Source organism: Camelus ferus, chromosome 10 (genome assembly GCF_009834535.1).
Source record: "Camelus ferus isolate YT-003-E chromosome 10, BCGSAC_Cfer_1.0, whole genome shotgun sequence".
NCBI classification, from domain to species: Eukaryota; Metazoa; Chordata; class Mammalia; order Artiodactyla; family Camelidae; genus Camelus; species Camelus ferus.
In genome coordinates this window covers 65,817,418-65,831,389 of record NC_045705.1, presented here as the reverse complement: position 1 = coordinate 65,831,389, position 13,972 = coordinate 65,817,418, and the positions used below count along the sequence as shown (strand labels likewise).

General features: G+C 56.7%; 1 protein-coding gene across 4 annotated transcripts in view; it reads right to left on the bottom strand.

Moving 5' to 3' along the window:
• The window catches only part of SCYL1 (SCY1 like pseudokinase 1), a 14,336-nt gene extending 364 nt beyond the window's left edge, over window positions 1-13,972 (bottom strand). The window contains exons 1-19 of one of the 4 annotated variants that reach the window (XM_032489812.1): window positions 13,836-13,972; window positions 11,147-13,526; window positions 10,657-10,797; window positions 10,320-10,442; window positions 10,013-10,239; window positions 9,501-9,591; window positions 9,269-9,424; window positions 6,699-6,857; window positions 5,748-5,855; window positions 4,872-4,985; window positions 2,947-3,102; window positions 2,224-2,412; window positions 2,027-2,102; window positions 1,588-1,752; window positions 1,219-1,361; window positions 918-944; window positions 478-549; window positions 168-380; window positions 20-74 (exon numbers count right to left, since the gene is read on the bottom strand). In XM_032489812.1, coding sequence (XP_032345703.1) covers window positions 20-74; window positions 168-380; window positions 478-549; window positions 918-944; window positions 1,219-1,361; window positions 1,588-1,752; window positions 2,027-2,102; window positions 2,224-2,412; window positions 2,947-3,102; window positions 4,872-4,985; window positions 5,748-5,855; window positions 6,699-6,857; window positions 9,269-9,424; window positions 9,501-9,591; window positions 10,013-10,239; window positions 10,320-10,442; window positions 10,657-10,797; window positions 11,147-11,257 — 2,326 coding nt within the window. In that variant the 5' untranslated portion in view covers window positions 11,258-13,526; window positions 13,836-13,972. Of the gene's footprint in view, window positions 1-19; window positions 75-167; window positions 381-477; window positions 550-917; window positions 945-1,218; window positions 1,362-1,587; window positions 1,753-2,026; window positions 2,103-2,223; window positions 2,413-2,946; window positions 3,103-4,871; window positions 4,986-5,747; window positions 5,856-6,698; window positions 6,858-9,268; window positions 9,425-9,500; window positions 9,592-10,012; window positions 10,240-10,319; window positions 10,443-10,656; window positions 10,798-11,146; window positions 13,527-13,835 lie in introns of those variants that run through there. The other 3 variants (XM_032489811.1, XM_032489813.1, XM_032489810.1) reach the window with 3 other exon arrangements.

The following is a 13,972-nucleotide window of genomic DNA, read 5'->3' as shown; positions in this document are numbered from 1 at the left end:
TCCCAGGGGAAGCACTTACGGCTCTCGGTCTCCAGGCCCTCCCAGTTGTCATCACCCCACGAATCCAGTTTTGGCTGAAAAAGGGAAGTGTGGACTGGAGTGGAGGCCTACTCCCAGTTGAGGTCCACCCCATGTCTGCACCCTCCCACTGGACAGGTGCCATGTACCTGGGCACCAGCCTCCCGACGCGCTGACAGGGCAGCAAAGGGATCGCCTTTGTCACTAGGCTCTGGTCCACCCCAGTTGTACTCGCTGGCCAGCCGTGTGCCTTCAGGGGGAGGCTCTGGGGGGCTTGGCTCCTGCCAGCCCTGCTCCCACGAGCCCTCAGCTTCCCAGCTGCTCCAGTCTGACTCTGGGGATTTGTGGCCAGGGTTGCTGGTCTGCAGAACAGAAGGAGATAGTACCAAGGAGTAGGGGGGGAGGTTGGGGGAAGGCCCTATCTCCCCACATACATACACCTTGTCCCACTCAGCTTACCTGCCCAGCCCAGCTGGCTTGGCCCCCAGTACTCCAGTCGTTCTGCTGGGCCAACACAGATTCAGCCTCCTGCTGCAGTGTGTGAAGGAGAGCATGACCATAGAGACCCCTATGCCCCACCCAAGAGGGCAAGGAAGCCCCCCAGCCCTTGCCCAGTCATGGGCTCCACCCTTCCATCTCATTTGCTCTTCCCTTTCATCTCATTTGCTCCTCAGACCCCGTTTCCCATCTATAAAATAAACACACTGAACCTGGCCTGTCATCACTCCTCTATGAGGCTGGGGAATGAGTCTAGAGTCCCACCCCCTGCCTGTGACCTCAGGGGCCAAAGACTGCTGTCAGCCAGATGGGGTAACTGCCCCCATTTCCTTCAGGACAGCCCTACCAATCCTGAGCCCACCCCCAGGAGGACTGGTCTGGTTGTAAGTCTCGGGGGTTACCTCTCCTTGTTGATCGCCAGGCAGGCACTAGAACAGGTGCAGGAGGGAGGGGAGCAGAGGAGGGGGGAAGGTCAGTGGGCTAATCCAACCACCTCTAGCCTAGCCTCTCATTTCTGGAGTTGAGTCAGGGCTCAGCTGTTGGCTCTGGCCCACAAAGGCCACTCCATGACACCTGCTTGCCAGGGATACTGTGCACATGAGGACAGGTCTGACACCAGCCAAGCCCACATGACCTTCTTGAATGGCAGCCTGTAACCTTTAAGCTGGGGTCCCCCTAGGAGGCCTCCTCAGTCCCAATCACCTCCAAGCTGCCCCAGTCTTCGTCATCCCATCTGTCAGTAGCACTGCTGTCCTCTTCTGTGTCCTTGTCCTCCTCTTGTATCTCCCAGTGGCCTGAAGTCGTGGGTGTGGCAGGGACAGGGGTGGGGGCTGGGGCAGGAAGTCCTGGGGAGGAGAGGCTCACTGAGTTCCCACACACAGGGCCCCAGAAAGGTCTCAGAACAGGGCAGAGGTTGCTGGGGGTGGGGGTATGGAGGGGAAGCTCTCAAGGAGACTATACCATACCCTGTCCCCTATGTCCCCATCACCATCCCCAGGAAGTTAACAGCTCCTGGGTGCCAGCACACCCAAGCCCTCTCAGTCACTGATACAGCCAGTCTGGGACACTCACCCTCAGGCATGGGCCTCTGGGGGACGTTGGTCTCTGCTGGAGCAGCCGTGGGGTGTGCACGTATCAGCTTAGAGGTGAGTGAGGAGACCCCTGTAACGGCCCAGCCTGCCCAGCTGGCTGCAGCTCCTCCCATTCCAGGGCTGGAGGCTGCATGGACATCCTTCTCTGGGCAGTGACAGGAGAGACAAGTACAGACACCTCAGGCTTCCATGGAGAGGGTGATAGGAGGGCAATAACTGAAACAGAGCAGCCTGTAGTGGGCTCTCCTCCAGGCCTGTGTTCTCCCAACTGTGAGATGGGGGGAGGGGCACTGGTGTCAAGTCTGTCCTCCAGGGTTCTTCCACCTCTCACGTACTCCAGTGAGGTAGGAGGGAGCCATGACAGGTGACGGTCAAGAATATGGCAAGAGGAAGAGGGAACACGAGTGTGGGCCACTCACCCACTTCAGCCAGCTGGGTGGGGTCCTCTGACACAGACTCCAGTTTGGACAGGAAGCTTCGAATGGCCTTGAAGGCCTGTGGGGTAGCAAGGGGCAGAGCTGGGGCCTCCAAGGTTCCTGTGAGCCTGCCAGGCCAGCTAGGGCTCAGGTATCCCCCAAAGCCCCAGCTCCAGGGCTCAGCCCCAGTGGTGCCTCACCTGGTCCCGCACAGATTTCTCAGGATCCACAGTGAGGCTGCAGAGCACAGGCAGGATCTTGTGGGCGCAATCACTCATCGAGTAGAGGTTGTGGGTGGCAGCGAAGCCCAAAACACCCGCAACCCGGGATGGTGCAAACGGGTCCTTAGTGGCCCGGCTAAAGGCGGAAGTGAGGACCCTGTGTCTGGTCTGGGGTAGGGTGGGGAGAGGACTCCTGAGTATAGGGTCAGTACTGGAGCCCAGAACTGCCAGGCCTGACTTCCCAGAACAGAGACCATCAAAGTCTAAAAAATGTGAGTTAAGCACTAACAATGGGGAGAGTTTACTTAAAACTCTGGACCTTGACTTCTCCCAGATCACTGGGCTCATGCTGCCTCAGAGAGACAGGGGCTGGAGTAGCAGCTGCCTTAGGGCTGGGGCCAGTGCCTCCTTTCCCACCTGCCCTGATGATCTGATTCATTCATTCCTGTTAAGTGTCTGGGTGCTGCAGCTGTCTGCATTTACAGATCCTGACTGAGGGGAAGGGATGCAAGGCCTTGGGGGCAAGCAGCCTGGGCTGTGTGACTTGGGGCAACTCACTCCACTCAGACACTGGGGATGGAGCACCCAGGGCCTAGCCTCTGGGAGGATAACAGCTCCCACACAAGGAGACCTGGCCCTGGAGGACTTGGCTGTGGTCCCATGATGGTGACAGAACTCCTGGCACTTGTGCAGGACACTCACGCTGGCACTGAGGTAGGAGCCAATTTTGCCCAGGCAGACGGTGGTGTTGCAGCGGATGGGGCCCTGTTCGTCCTTGGCCTGCAGCCGCGCGAAGTGCTTCATCAGCTCCACATTGAGGTTGGCCTCGTTTAGCTTCGGGGCCAGGAGCAGCATGGACTGCAGGGCAGGAGCCGGTGGAAAGTGTGGGCCGGAGCAGGCAAAGGGCACACATAAGAGCGGCCTCCCAGGAGGGTACGGAGGCCACCAGTGTACTGGGTGCTGAGGACACCCGCCAAGGCCCTCCCAAACCTACCTCCCAATCTGGCCCTGGCCTCTACGCAAAATGCTGAGGAAAGGGCACCCCATTTCTCTGTCTCCATTACAGTCTGCAGTCCTGTCTCCCAGCCCTCTCCTTCAGCTCCCTTGGTGCACTCTACTCAACCCTTCACAAAAACACCTCCACAGACCCTCTACCAGGTGGCTTGGGATGAGGTCACCAGTGACCTCCATGTTGCTAAATCCAATGGCCAGTTCTCCATCTTCACCAAACCTGACCCCTCGGCAGCTTTGACACCCCCAGATTCTCTCTCCTTGAAATGTTAGTATCTGTTCTTCAAGGACACACCCTCTCCTGGTTCTCCTCTGACCTCGCCGGCTGCCCCTTCTCAGTCTCCTTTTGCTGAGATCTTACTGTTCAGACCCCAGAGCTACTCCGCAAGCCTCTTCTTTTTTACACCTCAGCCTAGGCAAGCTCACCCATCTCATGGCTATAAAGGCCCTTGTTAGCTGACAGGGCCCAGATGGGTACCTCCAGCCCAGACTTCTTCCCTAAATTTCACACGCGCATAACCGCTGGCCGACTAGACACCTCCACCTGGCTAACAGACATGGCCAAGACTGGGCTCAATTTCCTCCCACAAAACTGTGCCTCCCAGTCTTCTCAGTAAACGGCAACTTAACCTTCCAGTCTCTCAGGCCAGAAACCTCGGAGCCATCCTTGATTCCAAATCCATCCATCGGCAAATACTGTCAGCTCCACCTTTAGAATGTGGCCTGTTCTCTCCACCTGCTGCTACCACATGGATCTGAGCCACTGTCATCGCTCACCTGGGCCACTGTAATAACCCCTAACAGTGTCCCAGCTTCCACCCTTGCTCTGAGAGTCAATTCTCCACACAGCAACACAGTGTGATCCTTTTAAAACAAGTCAGATCTGGTCAGTGCTCTGCTCAGTCCGCCAATGGCTCCTGTCTCACTCCCATTGAATGCATCAGGTCCTTGCCATGCCCTACGAGGCCCTGGCCCCCAACCCCACCACACCTCTCAGACTCCACTTTCCACAACCATGCCCCTTCAGCCACACTGAATCTCCTGCTGCTACTCCTACACTCCAGGTACACGCCAGCCTCAGCACTTTTGCACATGCTGTCCCTTCTGCAGGGAACACATTTCCTCCAGATCTCCATGTAGCTCAATCCTTCACCTCTTTTCACCATTTTTCCTTAAATGACCTCTTCAACAATGTCTTCCCTGTTTTTAAAAGTGCAAACCCTACTCTTCACACTCTCCATCACTTTCTAACGTAATGTATTTTTTTCTAATTCTATTTATTGTCTGCCAAGCCCACTTCCCATCTCCTTGAAAAGAAGCTCCATGAAGGCAGGACTGCATCAGAACACGGGATGCAGGGCGGGCCAGGCACAGGGAGGTGCTCAGCGAGTGTCTGTGGAACAGAGGACTGTTGGCCATGCCCACCCTGTTCCCCCTGCCTCGTTGCCTCGCTATACCCACAGCCTGGACTCAAGTGCAGTACAGTGCCTGCAGTACAGTGCCCCTCCCATAATCTGCTTGACCCACAGGCCAAAACCAGGGCCTCTATGTCCTCTGGTGAGCCCCCTCTAAGCCCTGGAAAAAGAGGTGGCCACTCTGGGCCTCGTCGCACTCACCTTGACTGTCTGCTCCCGGATGGCAGGGTTGGTGTCTAAGAAGCCATGTACGACATGGGGAAAGATCTGAGTGTTGACTGTTGGCTCATCAAGGTATTGGATGAACTGCTCCATCTGTGACCCGGGTTGGGGCATGAGAACACGGTCAGCCCTGCCACCCCTCACCACAGCCATGGAGCCACCCTTGGCATGGTTTCTCCACTGGCAGGCACTGGCTAGCCAGGTGAGTCTCCTGAGCCCCTCACCTCACATCTGGCCTCAGGCCCACCTGGAATGATGAGGAAAGGCCAAGAGGGTGCTGAGAAGAGCCAGGGACTGCTCAGCAGCCCAAAGGGTCACACCCTCTCATAGAACCTCCAGTGCCTCTTCTATAAAAAGGGGTAGAGCCACTGCTCAGAGAAGTGCTGCGAGGAGGGCTGGTGTGCTTGGCAGCTGGGGGAGGAATGGGATACCTGCGAGCTACCAGGTACTTCTTGACTCACACGTGAACCCCACCCTCGATCCCATCAATCCTGTCTGATGCTTCCAGCTGCCCTGGGGTTGGCGGGAGAGACTTTATCCCCACTCTAGATGGCTAAAGCGACCAAGCCAGGAGACTGGATGGTGTGTGGGGAAGCATTTGAGCCCTGCAGCCTGGGAAGACTGGGCATTCCCAAAGCTGCCAATGAGTGCTGTGATTATTTTGACTTCCTGAGAGCACAGCCTTAATGGTCCCTCACCCTGGCCGCACAGGGAGGGGTTTCTGGGGTCCCTGTGCAGCCAGGGCAGGGGCATGAGCTACCTGCCTGGGGCTGGAGGTGAAGCAGCAGCCTCCCCTGCAGCCAGGGTGGGGTCTGGGTGGGGTGGCAGGGGGCGGGGTCTGGCCACATTCCCTACCTGCTGTAGAAGGCGGATGCGCATGGCCCGGTCTGTTGATGAGAACATCTTGACAACAACGGGGATGATCTTCTGCTGATACTCCTCAGTGCTGAGGAACTTACCCACCTGAGAGAAGGAGGGGAGGAGGGGTTCAGTTACATCCAGGAGTGGGATGACTTCAGTGGGCTCAGTTAACTTTCTCAGGCTCCCTGCTACTTTCCCAGGGTGGGAATGGGTGGGGCAGGCATTTCCGCAGCAGCCCCTCTATCCATACTCATCTCAGTTAGCCCTGCCCTTAACCTTTCTGGGTCAACACCTCTCTTAGGAGGCTCACTAAAGCTCAGTACTCCTCCTTATAATCAGGCACCTAGACGCCACATGCGCACAGAACTCTGCCTATAATTTCTAGGGGTTCCCAGCTACATAGGATTTACTTGCTGTCTTCCCCACTTCCCCCATGCCAAGTTCCTTTGGGGAACGGGTTTTCCCAGGGTGGGCCGAGCCGGGTATGGCAGGTGCCCAGGTAATGGCAGGCTGGGTCTGAGAAAAGGGGAGAGGATCCAGCCCCTAAAGCCAAGAGAGCTGAGTGCCACTCAGGAGGCAGAAAGGAAAGTGGGTCACTCCTGGGCCCTGGGGGCCAGAGTGCCCAAGTCAGACCAGGAAGGCTGTATTGAGGAAATACAGGAAGGGCTGTAGGCTGTGAAGCAAGAATTTTGGAGGCACAGGGTTCCCCTTCCCAAGGTCAAGAATTCCCCACTGCTTCCCTGAAAGTGGGTCAGGTGGCCCTGGCTTGCTGAAGGGCTGGATGTCAAAGCTCTTCCTCACGTGGGCTTGGGTCTGCCTAACAAGGCTGCCCTTCCCAGGATGCCCCGGAGGGCTGGCCCCACCCATGGCCTTCTCTTCTGCCCTTCAGACCTACCCAGCCAGTCTCTGGGCCCTACAGTTTCTGTGGCTCCAGGACCCACTTACCTTGAAGAGGGGCGTGAGGACAACAGCCCCCGCGTTGCCAAACTCGAAGGCAGTCAGTAGCTGGGGCAGCACCTTGTGCCGGCAGAAATCCTCAGGGAATGAGTCTAGGCTCTTGCTCAGCTCTTGGAAGAACTTTTGCTTCTCAGCTGGCTCTTTGATCTGGGGGAGAGAGCACAGGATGCAGGGAGGAAATCAGCCTGGTCACGGTCCCTACAGCCACAGGCAAGGACAGGGGCTCACCTCCAGCCCAAAGGAAAACTGAAGTTTGTGGGCTCTGGAGTCATACTGGCTGGGTTCAAATCCCAACTCTCCCATTTACTAGCCATGTGACCTTCAGCAAGTTCCTCCACCTGTAAAATGAGGACTAACTATACTGCCTCATAGAACCATTCTGGGGATTCAACCAGAAAATGCACACGAAAGCTGCCTGGCACAGTGCCTGGCACACTGCAGGTGCTCATTTCGTTAGTGACTGTACTTCCCATCACTGCCACCTGAACTGTTGCTATGACAGCAGCCACTAGGGGGATCAAACCCTTTATCAGCGGGGCCTCTACTCCTCTGGAAAACATGCATGTGAGTGCCATTAACCCCATCACACAGATGAGGAAACAGGCTTAGAGGGGTGAAGGGCTTACTCTGTCACCCTGACCCTGGCTGGGTTGTGCACACTTGTGACTCCACGCTGGGTGGGGTTCCTGGCAGGCTATGGGAAGGCAGGAATGAAGTACAATTCACCCCTAGACCTCATCCTTGCACTGTGTCCAAATGGCCAGGCTGTTGGCTCAGTGGTCTCCTTCAGTCCTCCTAACCTCCCTGAGGCTATAATACCCACAACTGCCCATTTCCTGAGTACAGACTTGTGTCAGGCAGGATTACACAGGCAAAATAATCCTCCCTACAACTGTATGAGGTAAGTGCCAGCAAAATCCATTTAATCCAACAAGGAAGCTGAAGCACAGAGAGGGCAAGGAACTTGTCCAAAGTCACACAGCTAAGCAGCAGTCAAGGAAGGGTGTGACACAGTGGTGTGGCACCTCAGCTGTGCTGCACCCTGTGAAGAAGTACTGTCATTTCCCCATTTACAGATGAGGAAGCTGAGGCTCAAGGTTACCAGCCAAGAGTGGCCAGGCAGGATTATAACCCCGTCCTGTATGCTTCCAAAGTTCCTGGTGCACTCCGTTTGCCCTCAGAGTCGTAGCTGCTGCCTGGCCAGCAGCGGTGACCTCTAACTGGGGTTGTGGAGGACCTGGCTGGCCCTCCAGCAGCTCAGTCTAGCATGGGAGGCAGGCCTGGTGCTCTGATGACAGGGTTCAGGGGGAAAAAGGCCCAGAGAGAGGCCAAATCATGTCCAAGGTCACACACTGAGACAGTCACAGTGAGGCTCTCTCCATCGCTCCGCTAGATCCAATGATGGGAAGAGGGGCCTCTGGGCACTGCCCTCCCATATTCTCCTCAGGACTGGCCAGAAACAGCCTATTGCCTATGGGGCACATTTTAAGGAGAAGGGAAGCCAGGCAGAGCCAGCCATGTGAGAACTCCATGTAACAGAGTTCATGCTGCCCCTACACTGCCCAGGAGGCAGCAGGGCTCAGTGTTTCCAGCACTTTCTCCTTCAAGATGCAGCTCAGGCTCCCCATCCTCTGAAGGACCCCCCAGCCCCTATCTGAGTCAAGACTCCACAAACCATTGAGGTCTCTGGAAGTGTCTGTCACACTCCCCCATTCCAGATTCTCAGTCACCTGTGTGCCCCACACAAAGCTAGGTCAGAGCAGGTGTCCAGGGCACAGCCCCCCACCTTCACTCCCTGCAAAAACCCTATGGGTCAGCAGATACTATAGTTATCCCATTAAGCAGATATGGAAACGGAGGTTCAAAGAGATCAAGCCGAGGGCTCCCTCCTCACCATCCACCATCTTTCCATACGCTGTTCCCTCTGCCTGGAATCTTCTTCCCCACTTACAATCCCCATGACTCCCACCTTCGCACCCTTCAGGTCTCAGCTCAAACATCACCCTTGAGACAGCCCTTCTCTAAGTTCTCTAGTCTCTATATTTTCCTTCCTGGCACTTATCCCCATCTCAGGGAGCACACATTTCCTCATTTATGTGTTTTCTGGCCCTTTTGCCCCAACGAGAGTCCCTGAGGGGAACTGGTGCATTTCCCCCTGCTGGATCCTTGAGGGCAGGGATCTGGGTCTGACTCTCCCTTCTCACCTCGCTACCCACACCACAGCCCAATCTCAGGGATGTGGCCAGAATGCATGTGTGCAGTTAACAGAGTGCCAGGAGCAGTCACTGAGCACCTACTACGTGCCAGACACTATACTATGCACTTCAAACTCACTGAATCCTCACTGTGCTCCTTTGAAGTAGGTACTATTATTAGGACTGAGCTTCAGCCAAGGGAAGTCACACATAAATAACAGTTGGAGCCTGGGTCTGAACCCAGAGAACCTAGCTCCACACGCTTGTCTCCAAGGGTCTAATTATCAGGGAACCTACAAAGTAGGGAGGGGGGAAGGGGTGAGGAATGTAGGGTCAAAGCCCAGGGTGGGGCAGGGGGGTCACCTGAATCTCTTCCAGGAAGAGGTTGGTCTCCACGAAGCGGTTGTTCATGAAACCACCAGGCGCCCGGCAGTTCTGCAGGAAGCGGGCTGGGTTGGGACGCAGCTTGGGGTTGGCTCCAACCAGCTCGCAGTAATGGGGCACCAGTGATTTGGGGATCTGTGGGAGAAGCATAGGGTCAGGGCAACGCTGGCTGGCTGGAGGAGTAGGGGCTAGAGATGGGCTGGACACTTACCTTCCCAGGGTTTCGCAGGGCAGCAGCCCGAGGTAGGGGTCCATTGAAGACTTCCCAGATGAGGCAGCCCAAGCGCCACATGTCAGCTGACCTGAGGCAGTGACCAGAGCTGCTCAAGGCCCTGCCACCTGCCAGCATAGGCCTCTAACCTACCCTGGGCACCAAACATTCACTGCACGGCAAACCCTGGGCTGTGTCCCTCAGCTGATCCTCCCACCAGCCCCAAGAAGCGTGTTTCATCAGCTCCATTTGACAGATAAGGAAACTGAGGCTCAGGGAAGCAAGGACATCCACCCCCAGGTCACACAACTTTCCAATTCAGAACCACTTAACCCCAGAGTCCTGCCCCTACCTCCCTGAGGATCCTGGGAGCAAGAAGTGGGCACCACCCTGAGGACCCTGGTTCCCTCCCCAGCTGGGCAGCAGAAGACAGGGGAGTGCAAGCTAATCTAGGGGTCCTGGAACTGCAGGGGCTTCCAGAATAGGGCAGGTTGGGGCATCTTGTCACCCACCACTTCTCTCTGACCGCTCTGCCACTGCCATCAGCCAACTCCGGGGGATCGTACTGCTCAAGCTCAGGGACCCCCTTGCGGGGAGGTCCCCCACCATTGCCCTGGGCTGAATACATGTAGTCCAGGCCCCCAAGCTTCCACTCGCCAGCACGGTCCACGAACACAGCAGCCATGCAGACATTGTTGTGGATGAGGCTGCAGTCGTTGACCAGGAAGCTGAGGGCTTTCTGGGGGCAGAAGGAGCCATCACAACCCAGTACCTGCAGCCCCCCACCTCTGCTCTCATCACCACTGCCCCCCACCTCACCACAATTTGGTGCAGCCCCCAGGAGAGCTCCAGCTCCTTCAGGCCACCAGCCTCCGCTCTCGCTTTGAGGTATATTCCCAGCGGGGTCACAGCCTCTGTCACTACATGGAGGCATTTGTCTGTCTGAAGAAAGGGACACGGGGTATCAGGGTAGGATGGAGAGAGAGGAATGGGAGATGAGAGACATGATGGGGAGAGAAGTGGAGAAGGGGAAATCAAATCTGGGGGTACTGAGGCAGAAGGGCTGGAAACAGGGACAGGAAGACAGAAGACAGGCGTGGGAGGCAGGGAGAAAGTGAGGGGCAGAGATGGGGCTGACTGAGCAGCAGGTAGGTACCTCCAGCCCATCGATGTAGGCCAGAATGTTGGGGTGCCGGAGAGTTTTGAGGCGCTTGAAGGCAGCTTTGGCCACCTGGGTCTGCTCTTCCGCGCCAGGCTTCACGTCATATACGAAGATGGACACCGGGCTGCCTGTGGCCTGAGGAGGGCAGAGGCCTCAGGGATGTGGGCTGGGCCCCAGGCTGACCACTCCACCTCCAAGATGGTCCCCAGAGCTGTTAAGTGCAGAAAGGAAGGGCCGCGCCGGCCAGGGCTCTCCCCAGGTCAGCTCTTGGGGACTGAGTGGGACCACGTAACCCCGGTCGGAAAGGCCTGTCGGTCCCTCGGTCCTTCCGCCCGCCACGTCGGCACTGCCCGTCCCCCTCCCGTGGTCCGTTGCTCTAAAGGCTCCGCAGCCACGTCAGGCCGGGCGCGACGCGGCTGGGCCCGCGGCGCTAACTAGGCGAGACCGAGGTCGGCCGCGGCCTGCAGAGCGGGGCCGCGCTCACCTTCTTGCGGCCGCGGTGCAGGACCCAGGGCCCGGGCGGGCCGCCCTCGGGAGGTTCCGGGCTGAGCTCGAACGGGAAATCTCGGACCGGGTCCCGGGCAAAGAACCACATTGTCCCCGCCGCCGCCGCGGGTTCGGGCGCCTCAGCTCCGGGTCCTCCGGCCGCCCGAGCCGGGGCGGGGCGGGGCGAGGCGGGGGCGGGGCCGGGCCGTGCTGGGGGCGGGGCCTGGGTTGGTGGGCGGAGCAGGGAGCAAGGGGCCGAGGGCGGCGGGCGGCGCGGAGAGCCACACTCGGCTGCTGGGCCTAGCGCGCGCCGGCTGAGCGCAGCCAGTTCCCAGCTGTGCCGCCTTGGCAGGCCACCCAAAATCTCCAAGCCTCTGGGTCTTTATATCTAAAATGTGGGTGGTAATAGAGTCCACCTCCGAGCGTTATGTAAGGATGAGAGCTTGAGAAGGGACAGAGATAGGGAAACCAGGGCAAGGAGGAGGAGAGATGGGGGGACAGATGGAAGAGAAAGTCTACAGACAGACAGACATAAAGGGGTGCAGTGTTCAGTGAGGAGTAAGGAAGAGACTTAGGGAGGGCGATTATCCCCAAGCCAGACTCTCTCACTAGCCAGTGGGCACCTCCATGATCCAGTGAGGCATTTTGTTGGTGGAAGGACAGAGTGACCAGGGGTTAGGCACAAGGAAGCAGAGCCCCCTAGAAGGAGCATGGGTAGGAGGCAGAGAGTGCAGCAAAGGTCCTGGGGAGGTCTAGGAACCCTGGGACGGGGGAGGGGACCTGAGGAGGGAAAAGGCAGTGACCCTAGGAAGGTTATGGACCCTAGGAAAGAAGTCCAAAAGAAGCCAGGGGAACACAAGGAGCCCCTGCTCTCCTGGGCCCAGCTGATTTGGCTCTCTGACCTACAGGGCCAGCATCTCCGCCAGGCCCCCCAGTGCCTGCGCAGATAGGGGCAGTCAGTGGCATAGTGGTGTGAGCAGCTCAAATGTCATTCACACTCGTGGAGACCCAGCCCCTTAGCTGGACAGAGCCCAGTGTCCAGAGCTTTGCCAGAGGGGCTGGGCTGGCAAAGGTTCCTCTGCAGGTAAGCTGTCAGGAGATCCAGGGTTGGGGACAGTCTATCAGCCACACCTGATGGAGCACAGATGAGATTCTGGGACTGATTATGAAATGTCTGATTGGGATGCCTTTGGGAGCAGATTCAAGGGCAGGGATGCCAAAGTCAGCAGAGCTGGGTTTGAATCCTGGCTCAATCCCCCTCTGGCTCAGCCCCCTTCACTGGCTGTGGGAGATCACCTTACTTGGGACCCTCAGTTTTCCTATCTATAAATTGGGGTGAATGACGCCTTGTGCCTCACGTGACTCAGGACAGCTGCTCGGCAGTGATTTGTTCTCCCTTTTCTTGTGCAAGTACCTGTACAGGACATTCAGAGGGAGGCTCAAAGAGAGTGTTGTCTGCTCGAGGCAGAACAAAAATAATAACTAGAGGTCCTCCTGTGTGGCTTCTGTAGGAAGATGACGACAACATTGTGAATATGGAACTGGCAATGTTGCCAAGCGGGGAGCATCTTTTCACTGGAAGGGAGCAAGCAAAGGTGTTGAATGCCAGATTACAGAGTCTGGAACTTTACCCCACTGAAGGGTGAGCCACAGCCTGAGCTGTGTGTGAGTGTGGAATGATGGAGAGGGGCAGGCTGAGGTGGGGTGATGCTTTGGGGTGAAGGTCACGGTTGGCAGGGAGGGTCTAAGAACACAGGGTTCATGTGGTGGTGTTTAGGTAGTGGCACATTCTGTTAGCACCTACTAAATGTTAGGCTTGTGCAGTGAATGGGGCCTTGCCTGGAGAGGAAACGTGCAGGAAGGGCAGGGCCACAGGGCTGGGGAGAGACCTGGGAGTCCCAGTGCACAGAAGAACAGCGAGGAGGTAGAACAGACTGGGCAGAGGACACCAGAAAACACAGTTACGAAGAAAAGGGATCTGCCTCCCAGATTCTCTAACCAATCCTGCTTCTCCAGGGGAACTCAGTGCAGAGAGGCTAGCATCCTAGGAAAGGAACAGCATCCTTTTCCCAAGTTCTCACCTTGCTCCTGTCCTGTCCTCACGTTGTGGGCCTCCATTTCATCAACTACAAAATGGAGATAATACCAGTTCCTCATCACTGCCCTATGAGGGGGCCAAGTTTGTTCCCATCTTACAGATAAGGAAACCGAGGCTCTGAAGGCTCACACAGTAAGAAGTGGCAGGGCCTGAGCACTGTGCTGCTGGCTGCTTCCCTCACCAGCCAGGACGAGTGCAAGCAGCCCTGTTAGCCCCGCCATGACCCTGGGGCAGGCAGCACATCAGGAGGTCCGCCGGTGCATCAGGAGGACAGTTGTTCCTGAGGAGATACAATAGGATTTCAAGCAGGAGAACCTGGAGGCAGATGTCTCAGTTTGAACCCCATTTCTGAGGGATCTTGGGCGAGTCACTTCACCCCTTTTCCTCATCTGTAAAACAAATACTATGAAAGTAACTATATAAGTGTTTGCCATCATGGTTAGTGGAAGTATTTGGCCCCATATAAATAGCACACTGGGAAGGGAAATGGAAAGCCTTAAAAAAGAAGTTGTGAACGACACTTGTGGCATGGATGCAAAATAAAGAGGAGGTGATTGGAAAGGCTCGATGATGGAAGTGATTTACTAACCAGAGATCTTCAAAAGATGACACGGGAGATGGAAACAATCCACCGAGGTGGAAAGCAAACCCCTCAGACCTAGTGCCTCTGACAAGGGAGAGGGTTCATGTCTCAGTGACACCGTCTTTGTGCTTCAGTTTTCTCAC